Source organism: Perognathus longimembris, chromosome 4 (assembly GCF_023159225.1).
Source record: "Perognathus longimembris pacificus isolate PPM17 chromosome 4, ASM2315922v1, whole genome shotgun sequence".
In the NCBI taxonomy this organism is placed as follows: Eukaryota; Metazoa; Chordata; class Mammalia; order Rodentia; family Heteromyidae; genus Perognathus; species Perognathus longimembris.
Genome location: NC_063164.1, coordinates 76905779 through 76927250, shown reverse-complemented (window position 1 = coordinate 76927250; position 21472 = coordinate 76905779). Strand labels below are relative to the sequence as shown.

General features: G+C 34.9%; 1 protein-coding gene across 1 annotated transcript in view; it reads left to right on the top strand.

The window, feature by feature from the left end:
• Positions 1 to 20141, top strand: part of Kynu (kynureninase) — a 111295-nt gene extending 91154 nt beyond the window's left edge. Inside the window, exons 11-14 of the mRNA XM_048345539.1 lie at positions 9177 to 9229; positions 11565 to 11650; positions 17626 to 17856; positions 18593 to 20141. Of these exons, the coding sequence (XP_048201496.1) occupies positions 9177 to 9229; positions 11565 to 11650; positions 17626 to 17856; positions 18593 to 18718 (496 nt within the window). The 3' untranslated portion in view covers positions 18719 to 20141. The remainder of the gene's footprint in view (positions 1 to 9176; positions 9230 to 11564; positions 11651 to 17625; positions 17857 to 18592) is intronic.
• Positions 20142 to 21472: the final 1331 nt, after the last annotated feature.

The window sequence follows — 21472 nt, the reverse complement described above, 5'->3', positions numbered from 1 at the left end:
TCTCTATGTCTCTGTGTCTCTCTGTTTCTCTCTCTCTCTCTCAGCATAAAAAGAGAAGGAGGAAGGGTGAACAAATTAATCATGTTATTTAATACATAGGATGTAGAAAATAAACCATGTAGATTACTCACAGGGTTCAGAGGAAGAAACTGGAGAAAGTGAAGAAAGGATGATATTGTCTAAAAAAGGGATGCACTGATTACCTGACTTATGACTTACAACACTTTAATAATAATTTTAAAATTACATTTAAAAAATTGCTTGTTAGAGCCAGTGCTGGTGGGTCACACCTGTTATCCTAACTACTCTGAAGGCTAAGATCTGTGGATGTTGATTCAAATCCAGCCTGTGCAAGAAAGTCAGTAAGACACAACTACAAGTAATCCCCCAAAGAAGCAGGAAGTTGGAGCTGGGAATATGGCTTAGTGGAAGAGCACGAAGCCCTGGGTTCAATTCCTCATCACCACATAAACAAAAACAAAAAGAAAGAAAGAAAGAAAGAAAGAAAGAAAGAAAGAAAGAAAGAGAGAGAGAGAGAGAAAGAAAGAAAGAAAGAAAGAAAGAAAGAAAGAAAGGAAGGAAGGAAGGAAGGAAGGAAGGAAGGAAAAAAGGAAGAAAGAAAGAAAGAAAGAAAGAAAGAAAGAAAGAAAGAAAGAAAGAAAGAAAGAAAGAAAAAGCAGGAAGTGAAGCTTTGGCCCAAAGTAAAACATTAGTCTTGAACACAAAAGCTAAGGGATAGTGCCCAGGCTTTCAAGCCCTAAGACAAGCCCAAAAGAAAGAAAAAGAAAATAAAGAAGTATTTCATATTGAAGTAAATGTGCAAATTGTATAGGTGTGGGTGTGTGTGCATGCACGCATGTGCACACACAGGGTCAGTGTTGGGGTGGACGGCACTATCACCCACATTTTCTTTATTATCTAGATTAATTCTTCCACTTGAACCACAGCTCCACTTCCAGCTTTGGAGTGGTTAATTAGAAATAAGAGTCTGATGGATTTTTTCTGCCCAGGCTGATTTGAACCATGGTCCTCAGATCTCAGCCTCCTGAGTTGCTGGGATTCCAGATGTGAGACACTATCACCTGGTTCTTCTTTACATTTAACTTATGGTCCTTCAAAAATCTATCATTTAAGCTATTAGTCTACTAAACAACAACTAAATCCAGAATGTACTTTTTCCCCCTCAAAGATCAATCAACCTTGTTATATTACTTTGAATTGTTATATTACTTTGAGAATTTAAAATAAAGTTTGCCTCAAAAATAAAAAGTGAAAGTAAACATATCTACTGTTAAAATTTCAAAGTGGTTTCTAGTCTGTTAAATTTTAGAATTACAGATTATTTCTAAATAGGATTGTTAAATTCTTCCTTTTGGGTATAACATCTAAATTTAAACTTCTGAGTGGCTATAGGTTTAATAAATTATTACCAGGAAAGTCGTAGACACTTTGTTATGTAGGATACTGAGTCTTATTTATCTCTGAAGTAAATGCCCATTTATCTTTTGTAATTAATTTGATAATATTATATAAGTAATATATATATATATATAAGTCATAAATGTGCGCCATGTTTTTTTCCAGTTGAGAACATTGGTGCAGTTGAATTCTGAGTTCCTCAGTTAATATATCTTGACTTGCACTGAACACAATCAAATGGCTGACTAGCCAATTTTCCAGCATAATTTATTAAGCCTTAGGATCCATTTTACTAGCTCTGGATGTTTTCAAATACAGCTTTATCTGGAACATTCTTTCCTGGACTACATAACATAAATACATGTTTTTGTTTGCCTTTAGCAGAAGAGTTGCTGTGACCTCCCCCACCCCCATCCCTGAAATCTGGCTCAATTGTCCTCTTCCTATCCATGTTCCATCAAAAATCACAGCATCCTCTACAGACACAGAGTGCCATGTGCTTAAGGTTGTGAGCTTATATTCTAACCAGGGAACTTAAAATAAATGAAAATATCTCATCATATACCAAACACACAATGATTTCTGCTCTGCACTGTCTTTCTTGATTCCATATAATTGTAACTATTTATTCCCTATCAGTACCCACAATTCTTCCTCATTTACTTGTAGCTGGGAAATTCTACAGAATGTTACTAAATGTATTTATCATAATTTGTATGTACACAAAAAATCAGTCTCCTAATGAGAAAATTAAAATTTCATTTTGGACTATTACAAATATTTTATGTATAATTAGCTATTTTTTGTCTTTTCTTTTTTGGTACTGGTGATCAAATCCAGGATGCACTTGCTAGGCAAGCACTTTGCCACTGAGCTACATCCCAGCCCCATAATTAGGTTTATATGTAGGTAAATATTTTTCAGGAGTAAATTCACCAGACAGGTTTTATAAGTCAACAGAAATATATACATATATATAATATATATGCATATATAATGTGTTATATATAATATTGTATATAATATACAATTATATATTGAATATTATTATAGAATATAATGATATCATATATTACAAAATACATAACATAACATATAGTATCTAATATGTATTATATAATATAATTGTTATATATTATAGTTTATATAATTATATAAACTATATTATATATAACTATATGTAATTTTATATATGTATAACTTTTATAGTTGTCACTCATTTGTATAGGAATGTTGAAATATTGAAATACTTCAAATTATATTCCAACATTAATACACAGGGATTCTTTTTTATTTCATAGTTATATCAATAGAGTGAATAAATTAGATTTTTAAACATATTAGCATATACTAACTGTAAAATAATGCATTTTGTTCTGAAAAATCTCACATGAGTATATAATGCACTATTCACCTTCATTTCTTTCTATTGCCCTTTTCCCTTCTCCTCCGGATGCTCTTTCTTTTCCCTAATATTCCCCTTCTACTTTCCTATCTTCTTTAAAATTTTAGATGCGCATAAGAGAGAAGAAATAGAATTTTGTCTTTCTAATGTGACCTGTTAGAGTTAAAATAATCATCTGTGGATCTACCTATGTTTTCCTACAAGGGACAGAATTTCATTCCTATTCATGGCTGAGTAAAATTACTATTGTGTATATAGAGAGTAAACTTGGTTTATCCAAGAGTCTATTATATGAGTAAAAATATAAGTAAAAATAAACATCAAAAGGAAATTTCAAAACTAAAAATTTAAGATTTCTAGGGATATCCTACAGATGAGTTGACCCAAAGAAACTGTTAAACTCCCATTGGCTTTAATTGTGTTTAAATCTCCTTAGTTTTGGGACTAGTTTTAATTTTAAAAAGCATATGGTGCCCTCAAAATAAAGTAAAAGTTTATGTGCTTAATTTATATGATCATGTGAAAATTTTAGATTTCCAAAGAGGCACGTCTTCAGCAGAAACTGGGCAATTTTAGGGGAGAAATAAATTAAGTATCCTTAGTACATCCTGAACATTTATGGTTTAGGTCAGCATTGGTTCTTCAGAACCATCTCTCCATGGCCTCTAAGGCCATACAGTTTCACATTTTCTTGACTCCCTTACTAATGAATAAATAAGAACTTACTCAATTGTATTATGGTGCTATTGTGAATAGTGCTACAATATACATAAAAATATAAGTGTTTTCATTGTAAGGTCAATACATAACCAGGAATAATATAGCTAGGTCACTTAATAGATCTACTTTAGTGTTTTGAAAAACACTAAAATATGGAAACAGCCAAAATATGGAAACAACCCAGATGCCCCACTACAGATGAATGGATCAAAAAAATTTGGTACCTGTACACAATGGAATACTACATAGCGATTAGAAATGATAAAATAATGGTATTCGCAGAAAAGTGGTCAGAACTTGAACAAATAATGTTGAGTGAGACAAGCCTAGAACACAGAAAACAAAGGGGCATGGTCTCCTTGACATATGACTGTTAGGGTGGGGTGGGGAGGACAGTAGAGACCAGGTCTGTGAAACAAAAAACTTATTTTCAAACGGTATTTCCACAGGTTTGGGTCAGTGACCTTACATTATGCATAAGCAAAAACAACTCCAAGAGAAGGAACCAGGAGGATTCTTTGTTGAAGTTACATTTAAAATTCTAGGTGAATTTCCTTTGGCTTATGCTACATGGTTACTGTATATGATTTTGGTACACTGGGTATTGTATATATGCCTACCTGATCTAGGGAAGGGAAAGAAAAATGAGGGTATAAGATATCACAAGAAATGTAATCACTGCCTTATTATATAACTGTACCACTTTTGCACAACACCTTGTCAACAAAATTTAATTAATAAAAAAAATTCAAAAAAGAAAAACCCCATGTTGATTTCCAAAAGGACTACTGTATACTCCCATCGAAAGGGTATAAGTGTTACATTTTACCCATATCCTTGGAATATATATTGGGTTTTGTTTTCTTGATGATATTCATTCTGACTGGGATGAGATGAAATATTATAATAGTTTTGAGTTACTGTTTTTTGATGTCTTGATTTAATTCATGGCTAAAAGCAGCTTTACATGAACATCTTTCATACATTTAGTGTCCATTTATATTTCTCTGCTGATATTCTCATAAATCTACCTTTGTAAATAACTTAGTATTTATATATATGTACATATATATGTATATATTCTCTATTCTTGGCCTTTAAACTCTCATGTGACATGAAGAGGGTCTTTTCTATTTCCTTTTTCTCTATTTTTCCTATTTACTATGTATTTTCTTTTTCTATCTTTTTATTTTTATTTGTTGTTTTTGTTGCTGCTGTTGTTGTTTTTAGTGCCTATTTCCTAGGCTTTCCTTGCGTTCTTTTGCTCAAGGCTAGCACTACCACTTGAACCACAGCTCAAACTTCTGATTGTTTGGTAATTAAATGCCGATAAGAATCTCATGGACCACATTTTCCTGATCCATTCGTCTACTGAGGATCATCTGGGTTGGTTCCAGATTCTAGCTATGACAAATTGCACTGCTATTAACATTGTTGTGCTGGTGGCTTTACTGTGAATTTGTTTGTGGTCTTTTGAATAGATACCCAAAAGTGGGGCTGCTGGGTCATAGGGGAGTTCTATATTTAGCCTTCTGAGGAATCTCCATACTGCTTGCCAGAGTGGCTGAACCAGTTTACATTCCCACCAACAATAAAGTAGGGTTCCCTTTTGGCCATTTTATGCCAATGACATTGCCCCAGTTGTAAGGAAATGGAAGAACTTGGAAAAAATTATACTAAATGAATTGAGCCAGACCCAAAGAAACATGGTCTCCCTTATTGGGAATAATTAGTACAAGTTTAGGCAAGTTACAGCAGAGGATCACAAGAGCCCATTAGCCCTTATGAACACATAAGATGATGCTAAGTGAAATGAACTCCATGTTATGGAAACTATTGTTATATCACAGTTGTAATTACTTTCAACGTACCATGTGTATCTGTAGCATCTATTATAGATGATGTTCTTGTATCACCTTCCTGTGGTTGTACCTACACTATCTCTGTAACATTATCTGAGTATATTGGAAACCATGTATACTGGTATTAGAACTAGGAAATTGAAAGGGAATACCAAAATTGAGACACTCAGGGTAAAAAAAGAAAAACAACCACAAAAGCAATACTTGCAAAACTGTTTGTTCTGAGTGAATGGAACACCTCATGGGGGGAAAAGAAAAGGGGGTGGGGGGAGGGGGGAATGAGGGATGAGGTAACAAACAGTACAAGTAATGTATCCAATGCCTAATGTATGAAACTGTAACCACTCTGTACATCAGTTTGATAAGAAAAATTTGAAAAAAAAAAAAAAAAGGAATCTCATGGAATGGGCTGGGAATATGTCCTAGTAGTAAGTGCCCGCCTCATATACATGAAGCCCTGGGTTTGATTCCTCAGCACCACATATACAGAAAAAGCCAGAAGTGGTGCTGTGGCTCAAGTGGCAGAGTGCTGGCCTTGAGCAAAAAACAGAAGAAGAAGAAGAAGCCAGGGATAGTGCTCAGGCCCTGAGTTCAAGTCCCAGGATGCCAAAAAAAGAAAAAAAAAAAAAGAATCTCACGGACTTTCCTGTACAGGCTTGGTTTGAACCAAGATCCTCAGCTCTTTGCCTCCTGATGAATATAAGAATCTTGAATTGGAAATCACTTTGGCAATTTGATATATTTAATAGTTTTATCTTCATGTTATCTCATAGTTTAATAGTGAGATTAAGGTGCTTTTGTTTTGTTTTGTTTTTCTGAATTCCTATGGGAATTTCTCTTTCTTCAGTGTTATATCTATGTAGTTCTTGGAGCAATGTCCTTTCTCAAATAAATAAATAAATAACCATTTGGTAAACTCTCCTCTAATCCCCTATGAATATAGCAAATGCCACTTCTTTCCCCAATACTGGTTGCTTTCATTTTTAATACAGAGTGATAATTGTTTACAAATGTAGGGTATATTTTTTACAATTTGCTTTTTTTGAAATGGAAATAAAAGTTCCCTCTGAAAATAATACAAACACATAAACACATGTTCTTCTACTTTGTGTATTATATTATCACTTAACTATGCTGTCTAAATAGATTTCCTGGACTTTTGCCATGTTATATTTGTCTTGATGATACTTCTTTTGCTAGTAATATGGCCACTCACTAAATGTGTTTTGTAATGTTGCACTTTATCTTATAAAGATTAGAAGGTATTACTTACAAAGAAATGTGACATTTTTTCTGTATACCTTTCTATTTTGATTTTTTAAGTTCATATATAGATTCAATGTAAACATACAAATATTTGTTCAAGTTCCAGAAGAGTGGTTTTGAATTTTTCAAAGAATTAAAACTAAAATACTATTTTTGTTAGCTTTGTCACTACTATGACAAATACCAGAGAGAAACCATTTAAAAAGAAGAAAGATTTCAGAGGGAGACAGTTCAATTTTCCTTCTGTGCCAAGGACTCCAAGTGTTTCTCCTATTCCTTCTTGTAATGTTTTCAGGGTATCTGATTTTACTTTGAGGTCTTTGATCCATTTTGAATTGATTTTGGTACAGACTGATATTTAAGGATCTAGTTTTAGTTTGTTACAGGTGTTGAACCATTTTGTTAGCATCATTTGTTGACTAGGCTGTCTTTCTTCTATCCTATTCTTTTAGCCCCTTTATCAAAGATTAATTGCCATGGGTTTGCTGGTTCATTTCCGGTCTTCAGTTTTATCCCATTGGTCCTTGGGCCTGTTCTTATGCCAAATACCAAGATGTTTTTATTACTATTGCTTTGTAATACAGCTTGAACTTTTGTGTTGCAATTCCTCCAGTACTGTTCTTCCTACTTAGGATTGTTTTTGCTATTCGGGGTCTATTTTTGTTCCATATGAATTTCTGGATTGCTTACTCTATTTTATTAAAGAATGGTGTTGGGATATTGGTGGGAATTAGAGCGTCCCTACAACCCAGCAGCCCTGCTTTTGGGCATCTACCCAAAATATTACAAGCCAGACCACACTAAACCCACCAGCACAACTATTTTCATTGCAGCACAATTTGTCATTGCTAAAATATGGAATCAACTCAGGTGGCCCTCAGATGAGTGGATCAAGAAAATGTGGTACATATACACAATGGAATTCTATGCCTCTATCAGAAAGAATGACACTGCCCAATCATAAGGAAATGGAAGGACTTGGAAAAAATCATACTAAGTGAATTGAGCCAGACCTAAAGAAACATGTACTCTATGGTTTCCCTCATAGGGAACAATTCTTACACATCTAGGATAGACCTAGCAGAAGAGCACAATAACTTAAGAGCTATGGGGGCTGGGAATATGGTCTAGTGGCAAGAGTGCTTGTCTCGTATACATGAAGCCCTGGGTTCGATTACCCAGCACCACATATATAGAGAAAATGGCCAGAAGGGGCACTGTGGCTCAAGTGGCAGAGTGCTAGCCTTGAGCAAAAAAAGAAGCCAGGGACAGTGCTCAGGCCCTGAGGCCAAGGCCCAGGACTGGCAAAAACAAACAAACTTAAGAGCTATGCCCCTATGAACACACAAGATGATGCTAACAGGAATGAACTTCATCTTATGGAAACAAGGGATATAACACTGTTCTAGTTATTTTCAACATGCCATGTTAAACCATGTCCTTCTTCTTCTCCCCATATTCTCTTCCTGTGGTTTTACCCCTGATATCACTGTAACTGATTTTTAGCACTCTGAATATTGTATATATGTGTATTGGAACTAGGGAAGGGAAAGGTAATATCAAAATCAAGAAACAAAATATAAAAAGACAAACCAACCCAATGGCAACACAACAGCAACACTTACAAAACTATATGGTGTAAATCAACTGTACAACTCCTGGGGGGGGAGGGAACAGGGAGGGCGGAGGTGCGGGAAAAATGAGGGAGGAGGTAACAAGTTGGTTAAGAAATGTGCTCATTGCCTTACATAGGGAAGGCAATACAAAACTGTAACCCCTCTGTACTTCTCTTTGACAATAAAGGAAAAAAAGAGATCAATCATGACAAGCAGGAGGCTGAAACTAAAAAGATGACATTTGGAAGCTAGTCCATGCAGTGAAGTCTTTGATACTCTATTTCTAACTAAGCCTGAAATATTGTGAGGCCCTGGGTTCAAGCTCCAATATCTGAAATATTAGCCATATCAAATATTATTTAGAAAAGTTTAATAACTAACTGCCTATTATTTGGGTTTTTTTTTAATTTCCTGTAACTCTCTATGTGGTTTCTCTCTCATTCATCAGCACACTATAAACAATATGTGAGTAATCAGTGTCTTTAGGAAACTTAGAAATTCTATAGGGTTTATTTTTAGTACCATTTCTCTTTAGAGATTCTGTGACTAAATATATTAACGTTTTACCTTCTTTTAGACTTATTTTGAAATTTGAAAAACCCTCCTTCATAGTTTCAATCATCTTATTTTGAATAAGAAAACATTTTTTCCAGAGGAACTTAGCACCACAAAATTAGGTGACTGGTAGTGTAGGCAAATTGATTTTATCTTTATTCTGAATGATATTATAAACATGAACTGCTTTTTCTCCCATATAGCATTTATCTATTTTATTATTTGATAACTTACATAAAAAATTATTTTAATGTGTTAGGGATTAATTTCTAAAGTAAATGTACTTATCAATTGTAGACCAAATTGTGTAATTTTTTTGTTGTTATCTTTCAGGTTAGTGGGATGGTTTGGCCATGAACTGAGCACTAGATTTAAAATGGATAACAGTAAGTCTTCCTTTTTTTTTTTTTTTTGGCCAGTCCTGGACCTTGGACTCAGGGCCTGAGCATTGTCCCTGGCTTCTTCCCGCTCAAGGCTAGCACTCTGCCACTTGAGCCACAGCGCCGCTTCTGGCCGTTTTCTGTATATATGGTGCTGGGGAATCGAACCTAGGGCCTCCTGTATCCGAGGCAGGCACTCTTGCCACTAGGCTATATCCCCAGCCCCAAGTCTTCCATTTTATTTCAAGATTCACTTTATTTTGGATTCATTTTAATTTTCATCTGTCTTTGTATTATATATACATAAAATATAAATGTCCCTATAAAGGGAACACTTTGAAAATGTCACTGAGATTTCTTAAAATAAGGAATGCCATTTTCAATGTGTAAGACTACAATTTTACTGGTTTTTAATCTGATTTTGAGTCTGTTCTTTGGTAGAGAGACAAAAGAAAATGAAATCTGGGGTATGACTCCTGAAGGTTGGCAGATCCCATAAGAACAGAGAACCAAAACATCAGACAGGGAAAGCAGAAGGGAGTTTGGTACTTGTGGTCAGTCACAGGGCGGTCTGGGTAACCCATGCTGCTTCTTGATTCTCTTGTTACCTTGAAAATCAAACTGCATCATCTGCCTGTTGTTTCTTCTCCACTTATTCCCTGAATACTAGAGATAGAATAGATGGATATTATCTGTTTCAGTGTTAGGTTTAAGGGTAAGTCAAATCCAAAACTGAAAACCAAGTAGCACATAACATTAAGTCTTAAAATACTCATTTTATTCCTCTGTTTTCTGAAATATTACCTTTTTGGGAAGAGGGGAACTCTTACTACATACCAGACAATAGCAGTCAAGCACTATTGGGTAGGAGTGAAACTGTGCCATACAAGGGGCTCAGAAGTGCCCTACTTCTTCCTGCTGCATAACTCCTACTCAGGTGCATGGCATGCAGGATGTATCCTGTGTGTCTGGAGAGTTCCATGTAAACTAGATCCTTCGGAGTTTCTCCAACCTGAAGCTAATATTTCATACAGATATTTGAATATGCAACAACCGGGATTCCAACAATCTGGATGTTCTGTTCTAGTCTGATCAGAATACCTACATTTTTTTTCTTGGCTGCTAAAGTAATTATCTCTGTTATGCTATTTACTTAAATACTTTGAGTTGAATTTTCTGAATTAAATAAAATAAGACAATAGTTTGCCCAATAATGGGCAAACTTTTTTTAAGTTAAAACAGGAATCATTTCCAAAATTTTTTTTGAGGAATATATTGTCTCTTTGCAAATATTCAGCTATTTATTGTGGTTCTAAAGCTGGCATCAATATGCCACTAAAACCATGTTCATTGGAAGATTAAAAAACAGGATTGGATTTACCCAACAGATTCCAGTTTGATTTTCCCCAGGTTAGATGAATTTCTAAATACTCATAATGCTTTCTTAGGCATAGTTTTAACTCAATTGCTAACTATGTTAGCCATGTTGGATTTAACTTTCTACAAGTCAGTGTACTTAATCCAGTTATAGTAATAACTTATTTTTAAGTTTGTCTTTTAATGTGTCTTGCTTAAGCCTATTTTTAATGTCTGTTTTTACCTAAAGAAGTTTCATAATTCTAGAGGTCCAAGTAACCTTCCTAGAATATTGTGTTCATTTTGCTGCCTTTCGGTGACTTAGAATTACCTGACACTCAAATCTTGACATTCTTACACCTGTCGGGCCCTTGTGACAGAAAAGCAAAGCATGTACCAACACCACTACCACCACCACCACCAACAAACAAAAACTTCTGGGTTGAGGCCTGGGAATGTGGCTTAGCAGTAGAGGGCTTGCCTTATATACAGGAAGCCCTGGGTTGGATTCCTCAGCACCACAAAAACAGAAAAGGCTGAAAATAGCACTGTGGCTCAAGATGTAGAGTGCTAGCCTTGAGCAAAAAGAAGCCAGGGATTGTGCTCAGGGCTTGAGTCCAAGCCCCAGAACCAGCAATAGATAGATAGATAGATAGATAGATAGATAGATAGATAGATAGATAGATAGATAGATAGATAGATAGATAAAATAAATAAAATCTGGGTTAAAAACAGGAAAGTAGAGGCTGAGGTCAAGAAAATCTTCTACAAGAGGTTCTGAGTGTCTAGAATGTAACACTTCCAGTGTATTGTAGTCTGCAGACAAGGTAGGAACAGAAAAGATCAGAAATGCTGGTCAAGTAAAAGTGTATCAGAGGTTTTACTCTGCTCAGCATCTCCTAATAAACTCTGACATCCTACTGTGTCTTTACTTATTCTGTACACCCTTAAAGTATATTTTAAGTAATTATAAACTTTTTTCCAGAACTAAAATTAATCCCAGGAGCCAGTGGATTCCGAATTTCAAATCCACCCATGTTATTGGTCTGCTCTTTGCATGCTAGTCTGGAGGTAAGAGTTCTTCCTGGGCCTTGGCCTTCCCCATGTAAACCGTTCACCTCACCTGATAATAACAGATTATAGTGCTACAGTAATTAACAAGATTATGAAGCTGGGCTCCAGTGGCTCAGGCATGTAATTCTAGCTACTCAGGTGGCTGAAACCTTAGAATCTTGGTTCAAAGCCAGCCCCAGCAGGAAAGTCCATGAGACATCTCCAATCAACCACTAGAAAACAGGAAGTGGTGCTGTAGCTCAAAGTGGTAGAGCCCTAGCCTTGAGCTGAAGAGCTCAAGGACAGTGCTCAGGCCCAGTGTTCAAGATTAGGGTCTAAACAGGGCATGGTAGCTCATTTTTATAATGCTTACTAGTAATCAGGAGGATCACAGTTCAAGGGAAACTAGGCAAAATATTAATAAGACATCATTTCAAAGAATCAACTGAACACACCTGGCAGTTTGCACAATAATAATATCTAGGCAGGAGGCAAAGCAAGGAGTGTTATTGTTCAAGGGAACTCTGAGTAAAAAACAAAAGATCCCATCTAAAATAAACCAAGATCAAAATTGAAAACTGTAGGTGTGACTTACATGCCTTATGCATTCTTAGCAAGGGCAAGGCTTGGAGTTCAAAATCTCAGAACTGCAAAAATAAGATTTCAAATATGAGTAATCATTGGGAAGAAGAAACATATGTTTTGTGTTTTGGGACTGGGACTGTGTAATGAATGTTATCTTTCATGTATATGTACTCTCCCTTGCCCAGTGCTTGTCACTTTGCCATTGTGTATAATTCATTAAATGCATCAACCTGCTCAGAGAAATGTTTTCTGTCCCACAAAGGATATCTGTGGACTTGAATGCACTGCTGAAAACAAATGCTTAGTTTAAATCTGCAATTTATTCACTCAAGAAATATTTATTGAGGAAGTATTATGTGTTAGATATCGTGTTTTCTGGGGATTCTATTTCTCCCAGTTCCAGGGACCTGGCAAAGATGGCTTTACAGGGAACCGAGAAAAGTTAGAATGAAAGCAACACCTAGTAAATTAGCCTTGTTAGACAAGTCAAGGTTTTGTTTTCCTGGGACTTTGAAAATTGTGAACAATATCTCCTATTATGACTGAAATTTTTCTGGAATTTTATTTATATTTCTGCTTTTGTTTAGTCTCATCCTAAAAACAACAATTTTTTCATAATCCAATTTATATGTAAATTTAGATATCAATCTGATCCATAGATAGATGATAGATAGATAGATAATCAGACAAATAGGTCTAAAAATAAACTGTGATTTGTTTGTAACCCTTCAGGGTATATTAAATTCATTCAGGCAAATATTTATTGCTACATACAAGTATTTCATATATAATCACTTTTCAAATAGTTAATAATACCAAAACAAATAATAATTGAACATATTTCTAGCATATATTTGAGTGAAATACACTGTAAACAAATACACCTATCTGTCCTAGTAGATGTCTTACACCAATATATATTGAAATAAAAATATTTGATACTTTAGGTAATCCTGTTGAGATTTGAGAATTAAGTGACAGGATTAAAATTTCCCAAAATCTTTCCTGAAACCTAAGATCAATGAACAAGGATAACAGCTTCTTATTATGGCCACTGGATGATAGTGCCAAGTTCCTTCGCTTTATTCAATGTTATTTTCCAGTGACACTTGCATATTCGTTTCATTGCAATTTGGAGAGCACTTTTTAAAATTGACCACTAGAGGGAGGATGTGCGGCTTTCACTTAGATTATTACAAAATTTTTCAGCCTGTAACGCACATTTTTTAAGTTTCTTTTTTTATGTAAAAGTCTACCTAGAAACTAGGTGATATTTCTTAAATGTATGTATAATATCAATTTAGAGACACATTTTGTTTAAATAAGTTGGAACAAGATTTATTTTATTTTGCAGGTTTCTATTAAGGAGAAGATAAATCAAAAGTAAATGGCACCATGTAAAGACATACCTTAGGAGGAACTAGTACTTAGCATGTTGTTGTTGATGTGTTTGTTATTTTTTCTATTACTTTCTTTTCATACCGTGTTAGTCCCTCTAGGAAGTTTTATCTCTATCCTTGAGGGCTGATTTATTTTTCCCTTTAAAACTCCAAACTACTTAAGTATTTCTCTGGAGCTTCTTACTGGAGTCTTACAGTACTGAGGCTTGTCCTGATAAAAATTGCCTTTAATTAATAAAGTTTTATGTTAGTTATAGGCTTTTAAAAATTCCCTTTCTTGTTATAAACTGTAAATGTTTAAAATTACAAAATAGTCGGGGCTGGGGATATGGCCTAGTGGCAAGAGTGCTTGCCTCCAACACATGAAACTCTCGGTTCGATTCCCCAGCACCACATATATATGGAAAATGGCCAGAAGGGGCTCTGTGACTCAGGTGGCAGAGTGCTAGCCTTGAGCGGGAAGAAGCAAGGGACAGTGCTCAGGCCTTGAGTCCAAGGCCCAGGACTGGCAAAAAAAAAACAAAAAAAAAAAAAAAAAAGAAAGAAAGAAAGAAAAGGAAAAGAAAATTACAAAATAGTACACAGTTTGCATGCTCTGTTAAGTTACACAACTTTCTATGCATTTCTAAAACAGCAACAAGTGAGTAAGCATGTGTAAATTAGAGATGTTAACTGCCTAGTCTTTTAAAATCAGTTATTTAATTTTAGGGGACATGTGGAAGAAGTAGGAATAAGTGAAAGAAATAAATGCAAAAGTTTTTACATAGTATTTATTTTATCTTAGTTTTTTTAAAAAAATATTTTTATTATTGTTGTTGTTGTTGATCATGGGGCTTAAACTCAGGTCCGAAGGGCAATCCTTGAGTTCTTTTGCTCCAGGCTGATGCTCTACCACTTTGAGCCACAGTACCACTTCCAGTTTTCTGGTAGTTATTTGGAGATAAGAGTGTCACTTGACTTTCCTGTTCTTGGCAGGCTTTGAACCAAATCCTCAGATATCAGCCTCCTGAGTTCTTAGGATTATAGGAGTAAGCACCAGTTTATTTTAGGTACCTTAATAATCTCAAGAGGACTTGAAGTATACATGAAGATGCATGCATGTTATGTATAAATACTATGTCATTTATTATGTGGGACTTGAGCATGAAGGTTTAAGCGAGTAGTCCCCCACAGATACCGAGGGCTAACGAGACTTCATGGGACCTTTCTTGTGTATTCTGGAGCTTGTTACTAAATCAGAGATTTTTTTCTAGAATTCTTAATTTAACAAGTGACAAAAATGTAAAATAGAAGTGGGAAGCAGGGCTGGGAATGTGGCCTAGTGGTAGAGTGCTTTCCTAAAATTCATGAAGCCCTGGGTTTGATTCCTCAGCACCACATAAATAGAATGAGACAGAAGTGGTGCTGTGGCTCAAGTGGTAGAGTGCTAGTCTTGAGCAAAAATAGCCAGGGATAATGCTCAGGCCCTGAGAGAAAGCCACAGTACAGTACTGGAAAAGAAAAAAATAGTGGGAAGGAGGCAAAAAGAAAGAGTGAAGGACTGAATAAATTGGAAATAACTCCAAATGCATGTGTAAAAATAGAATAATAAAACTAAATTTTTTAACAAGAAGGGGACAAGAAAGAGTATATGGAGTGGTAGAAAATACTAAAAGTAGAATATTTGTATAATGGGAATACAGTAATAAAATATAAAAGAGAAACAAAAAACCTAAAATAAGAAAAAATCTTAGAATATTGTAGTTTCCAAAAAGAAATGTGAAGTGGTCCTTCTTCTAGTTTCTTTTCACAAACTTGACCAGCCTAAGATGCCTGCTTTGCCAATCTCTGTTCTTGCCCTCAGAGTATGCTGATAATGAAACTTGGCTGAGTTCCTTTGAGTCCTCACCGCCCCAGTTTCACTTGTATCTTCTTCTACACCAGGAAATGAGGATATGCTTCCTACCAAATGCTTAGGCCACCCGAGTCCAAAGCAATATTGTTTGAGCCCAGATCCCAAGTCTTTCAAATACCACAGATCATTCTCTGTCTGAAGCTAAAACCTTTGAAAGCCTCAAATATATTCCTGTCCGTCTGCCAAATTCATATACTCCACGCAATAGAGTTCAAGAAAAATGTGTGCTTAGTGGTTTGAGTCCTGCTAGAATGTCTGCTTCCACAAGCTGAGTATACACACAGATAAGGGCATCATAGCCTGGATAAAATCTAGGTATTACCTACCATGCTTTTCCTATCTTTGTTCTTGATGCTTTTCCTTCTGATACACAAAAGGGGCACTGAGTGTCATAACAGTGTCATGATCTTTTTGTAGTACACTTAGTTACTGTAAGTAGGATGTATTTTTAAATACTATATAACCTTAGGGGATAAGATAGAAAAGCAGAGCATGCTTTGATACTTTAGGTAATCCTGTTGAGATTTAAGAATCTCAACACCTAATGCTCCAACACCAGTTGTTGGGGGACCTTGACACTTATCTGAATAGCACCACTGGCAGCAAATAACCTTCTGTGAAGTGCTAGAATTTAGCAGAGGAAAATAAATTATAAAGGGAGAAAACAAAGAAAAATAAGGAAGGGAAGAAAGAAAAGAAGGAAAGAAGGAAGGAAGGAGGGAGGGAGGGAGGGAGTAAGGGAGGGAGAAAGGAAGGAAGGAAGGCAGGAAGGGAGGGAGGGAGGGAGGGAGGGAGGGAGGGAGGGCCAGTCCAAATTTTTCAATACTAAAAATATATTAATTTTTTTCTTCCTTTGTTGGGAATATTTTGTTTTACAATTTAACTGTTTATTATTATTATTATTTTTGGTCAGTCATGGAGTTTGAACTCAGGGATGTGAACCTAAGCACTGTCCCTGAGCTCTTCACTTTTCAACTCAAGGCTAGTACTCTACCACCTGAGCCACAACACCACTTCTGGTTTTCTAAAGATTAGGAGTCTCATGGTTTTTCCCCTCTGGTCTGGCTTTCAACCACAATCCTCAGATCTCAGCCTCCTGAGTAGCTAGGATTACAGGAGTGAGCCACCGGTGCTGGGCTGTTTATATTTTTAACTGTTTAAGTGGATGTTTGATGAAACATTTAATAATGGAATCCTGTCTACTTTATATATACATTATCTCTACATTTTTTGTAGATTAAACAGTTTATGAGGACAGAAAGGTTTGTTTGTAAAATGGTTCAGAAAGAAAAATATTTTAGAATTTAAACTCATTTAGTAGGTGTTATGGGGTAAGAAATGTTCTGGGGTTCGAGGGAGGGGAGATTCTGTCCCACCAAGTGTCCACCACTCAGAGACAGTCTCAAAGATAAATCCATAAAGATGGATTTATTGGGGAAGCATAAAGCAAACTGACCAGCAAGGGACACACAGACTCGGGAGCTGAAAATACGCCAGTGAAAAGCAGGCTGACCAACCAAGGACAGAGTGTAGACTTGGGAGCTGCCACTGTGACCCCCGAGCAGTCCTCAAATTGGGGTTTATAAAGGTAAAAGCATAACACAGATGTAAGGTCTTGACGCAGGGGTACAGAAAACAAGTGAAGCATGCATGGCACAAATGTAGGAGGTTGACAAAGGGGGTAGAGTAAATAACAAGTTACGCAAGTCATTTACAGAAGCAGAATTTTGGGGTCAGGTTGACCTAATAATTAAGATGGAGTCAGCTCTATTTCCCCCAACATTTTCTACCATGTTTCCCTAATCAAGATGGAGTCAGCTCTACAACAGTAGGGTGTGTTTCACTTGGTGGTTATATGACACTTAATTTAAAGAATCTATTGTAATTTCTTATTTATACATATGACTTTTTTCAGTTTTTCTGTTAGGGAAACTACTGTCAATATTTAATGATAGTGTGTTTAATAGAGGGCATGTTTTCGCAAAAGGATTAAAATGTGACATTGATTTGATAGGTCAAAAGCAGGCTTTACCTTCCCATGTATCATTTACCATTAAATATTGCTTCTTTGTGAATATATAGGACACTTAATCATATTCCTTTTCATTCTGCAGATCTTTCGGGAAGCAACTCTGAAAGCATTGAGGAGAAAATCTATTTTGCTTACTGGCTATTTGGAATATTTGATCAAACATTACTATAGCAAAGATAAATCAGAAACCAAGGAACCAACGGTGAACATAATTACTCCATCACACATAGAGCATCGGGGCTGTCAGTTAACACTAACATTTCCTAATTCTGACAAAAATATGTTTGAAGAACTATCAAAAAGGGGAGTGGTTGTAAGTATACCACTACCATTGCTCCCTGGCTTTTATGGAGTTTTGGAAGAGCAGTTCATAGATTGCATTATCCAGCCTCAAATGGATGATTTTTAAAGTTGGCCATAAAGGATTCAGAGTCAAGTCAACTTTTTTGGCCCTATTTAAGAAATTTTCAGCCATTCTAGAGAACTAAGCTAAGTCTTTATCTGTAAGATCAAGAATTAGAAAATTATACTTAAGGATAATTTGCTAAAACTCTCCAGATCTCAGTAAGATTCTTATGCATTTAAATTTGTGCAATGGCCTCCACATTTTTAGGCTATTCCCTCAGAATTGCTGTATACACTGATCTAAACAATGCTTGATGAAGAAAATACATGAATGGAGTTAGGAAAATTCTATTAATATTCCAACTCAATCTTATTTTTAAAACTTTTATTTTTATTGAAAAAGTGATGAGCAGGGGTGGTTGCAGTTACATAAGGTATTGAGTACATTTTTAAATCATTGTTACCCCATCCTCATTTTCTCCTACTTGCCCCTCTCTGTTCCCCTCTCCCCAAAGTTGTAATGTTCACTTACTTTTAAAAGTTTCAGATAACAAAAACTAGCTATTTTCTTTAAATTGACAAAATTTCTATGGAATGATTTCAGAGAAATCGATATGTTTTATGGAAGTTTATGTTGAATGCCTATTTTCAGTATGTGAAAAATATTAACATTGTGGCTTTTTTTTTTTTTTTTTACTTTACAGTGTGACAAGCGAGAACCAAATGGCATTCGAGTGGCCCCCGTTCCTCTCTATAATTCTTTTCATGATGTTTATAAGTTTGTCTGCCTACTCACTTCTATAATTCAACCTGCAAAAGCAAGGAACTAGCAATGGTTTCTACAGTGACTTGATAAATTATTACAAAAAGCTACAGTGGTTATTTTACTATAATTGAATTTTAATTAGTAAAGGAATTGAAAAGTTTATTGTATATAACCATTACTAAACCATATGTTTTAGAGAAAAATCTGATACCTTTTCCCCAAAAGGAATGCACATAGATGTTCAGGTTCTTGGGATTTAAAGGAACAAAATTCTCACGGCACGACCATTAAATTTGGAGATTTAAATAGGGGTCATTTTTCATAATCACTGAAATGTTTTCAACTGGATTATTTCAAAATTTGGCTAATAACTTCATATATTGATTTCGTGCATCAATATTTGAAAGCACTTTACTTTTACCCCACTAAGAAACATGTTTAAGAATTATAGTGTCTGATATATGTATGACCTTGAAATGTTCCAACTAATTATATATTTCTATACATCAACATCTCTGAATGAGGACATATTTCTCCACTTTTCACTAGAGAGCTTATCAGTTATATGGCCATTGATGTTTCCCTTATATTGACATTTCTCACAATAGGAAAGTAGTACTTGTAATTTAATTTTATTATCCATCTACCTATAAGCTATATAAAGGTATACATAGGTATATACGAGTATGTATAGTGATACCAGTTTTATGGATTATTTTACTATTATTTTAGCATATATTACACTCTTTTATCTTATTTAGTAAATGTTGGTAAAATACATAGAGAGAGACAGACAAACAGACAGACAGACAAGCACAGAAATAGAGAAGTTGAGAGAGAAGAATTTATTTCTGGACTCTCTGGGCTTTCCAAATTACTAATTTTCTTGTTCCTTATCAAACTCACATTACCTTAGTTACTTTAACATAGTAGAACTTTGCACCTGGCATGTGTTAGATTTTTATATTTCAGCTTCTCTTTGTAAAGAGTGCTTTGACTATTCTGGGCATCTTTACTTTTAGTTATAAATTTAGAATGCATCTAAATAAATTTAGAATAAACTTATTGTGCTCCATAAAATCTCCTGCTGGGATTTCAATTGAATTGCAATTAATTTTTAGTTCTGTTCTATAAGAATTCCCTGAGTTCAATGTTTATTCTTCCTAGTAGAGAACATAACATTTATCTCCAATTATTCATGATTACGTTGATGTTTCTCAAAAATTTCTATTTTCTTTATTAAGTCATTGAACATTTATAGCTCAACATACTTTTAAGCACTTTATAATTCCATTGATATCCCACACTTTACGTTTTATACAAAATGTAAATTTTAACGGATAGCTGGCATTGTGGAGACATGCAATTAGCAGAAACATTTTGATATTTTAATTTTCAGATATCTCTTTAATATTAGTCATTTAATTGAATAGTCTTTGGTGTAGGAAATAATTGTCTACAAATAAGCACAATCTGCATTTCCTTTATAATTCTCACAACTTTTAGTACCTATGAGTTTGTGTTATGATTACTTATTTCTTTTGAATTCAGGTGTATGTATGAATCTATGTATTCATGTCTTTCCTTCCACTGCCTAAACATCAATTTTCTGTTGTTCTGGCATGTCCCCATTAGCATAAATACATACAAAATTAACCTACGTACAAAATTAACCTATTTTTTAACTTTTCCTCAGACCAGGTACAGAATCTTTAAATGCTTTAATATCAATCACTCTTCTTTTTTTCCATTAATACACACATATACTTCAGCCTTTGCTAACATTGTCTCCACAATTTAGTATTCAGTTTGTGAATGAAACTCATTTAAACTTTATTTTAGTAATAGTATTTCAGAAATAAGTTCCATTAATTTCTTAATAAACGTATTTTGAGTACATTCCTTGTACTGTTTGTTACCTCCTCCAAAGCCTAACGTATGAAACTGTAACCTCTCTGTACATCAATTTGACAATAAATAAGAAAAAAAAAGAAAAAGTATTTTGAGCTTCCCTGTTTCTGTAACCTAATTTCATTTGTTATAGACTCCTGATTGACAGGTCTTTACCCTCAGAATGTAGAAGATAGTCACCTAGTTTGAGTTCTCATTACTGCACTTACATAATCAGCCATTCTACTATTACTCATTCGTGTGTTTTATAATAATCTTCAGTTGTCATTATATATCATGTAGAATTTACTTCATTATTTCAGTTTTTCACCATTTAATGAACTCAAATTGTTTTCACTTCAGGTATGTAAAGCTGGTTGAACACTCATAAATAGTTCCTTAAGATTCTTTGAATTTCATGCATATTTTTGTAACATTCTGATTTTTATTTCTTTCTTTTCTTTTTTTTTTTTTTGCCAGTCCTGGACCTTGGACTCAGGGCCTAAGCACTGTCCCTGGCTTCTTTTTGCTCAAGGCTAGCACTCTGCCACTTGAGCCATAGCGCCACTTCTGGCCATTTTCTATATAGTGGTGCTGGGGAATCAAACCCAGGGCTTCATGTATATGAGACAAGCGCTCTTGCCACTAGGCCATATTCCCAGCCCCTCTGATTTTTATTTCTATTTTCATTAATATGAATTTCTTTTTCAAATTTTATTAATCTTTGTAGACTTTTAGCCTCTATTTCATTAATTTCTATCCTATTCTTTATTATTTCTTTCCCATTTAATACTTTTTGGTTTGCTTTGTATTAAATTATGAGAATTAGAGAAAGACAACAAATAGTGAAGATTAGATTAGAATCCATAAAAGACAATTCCAAATGAAGGACTTCAATAAGCTCATGGACATATTGCTTTCCAATCTC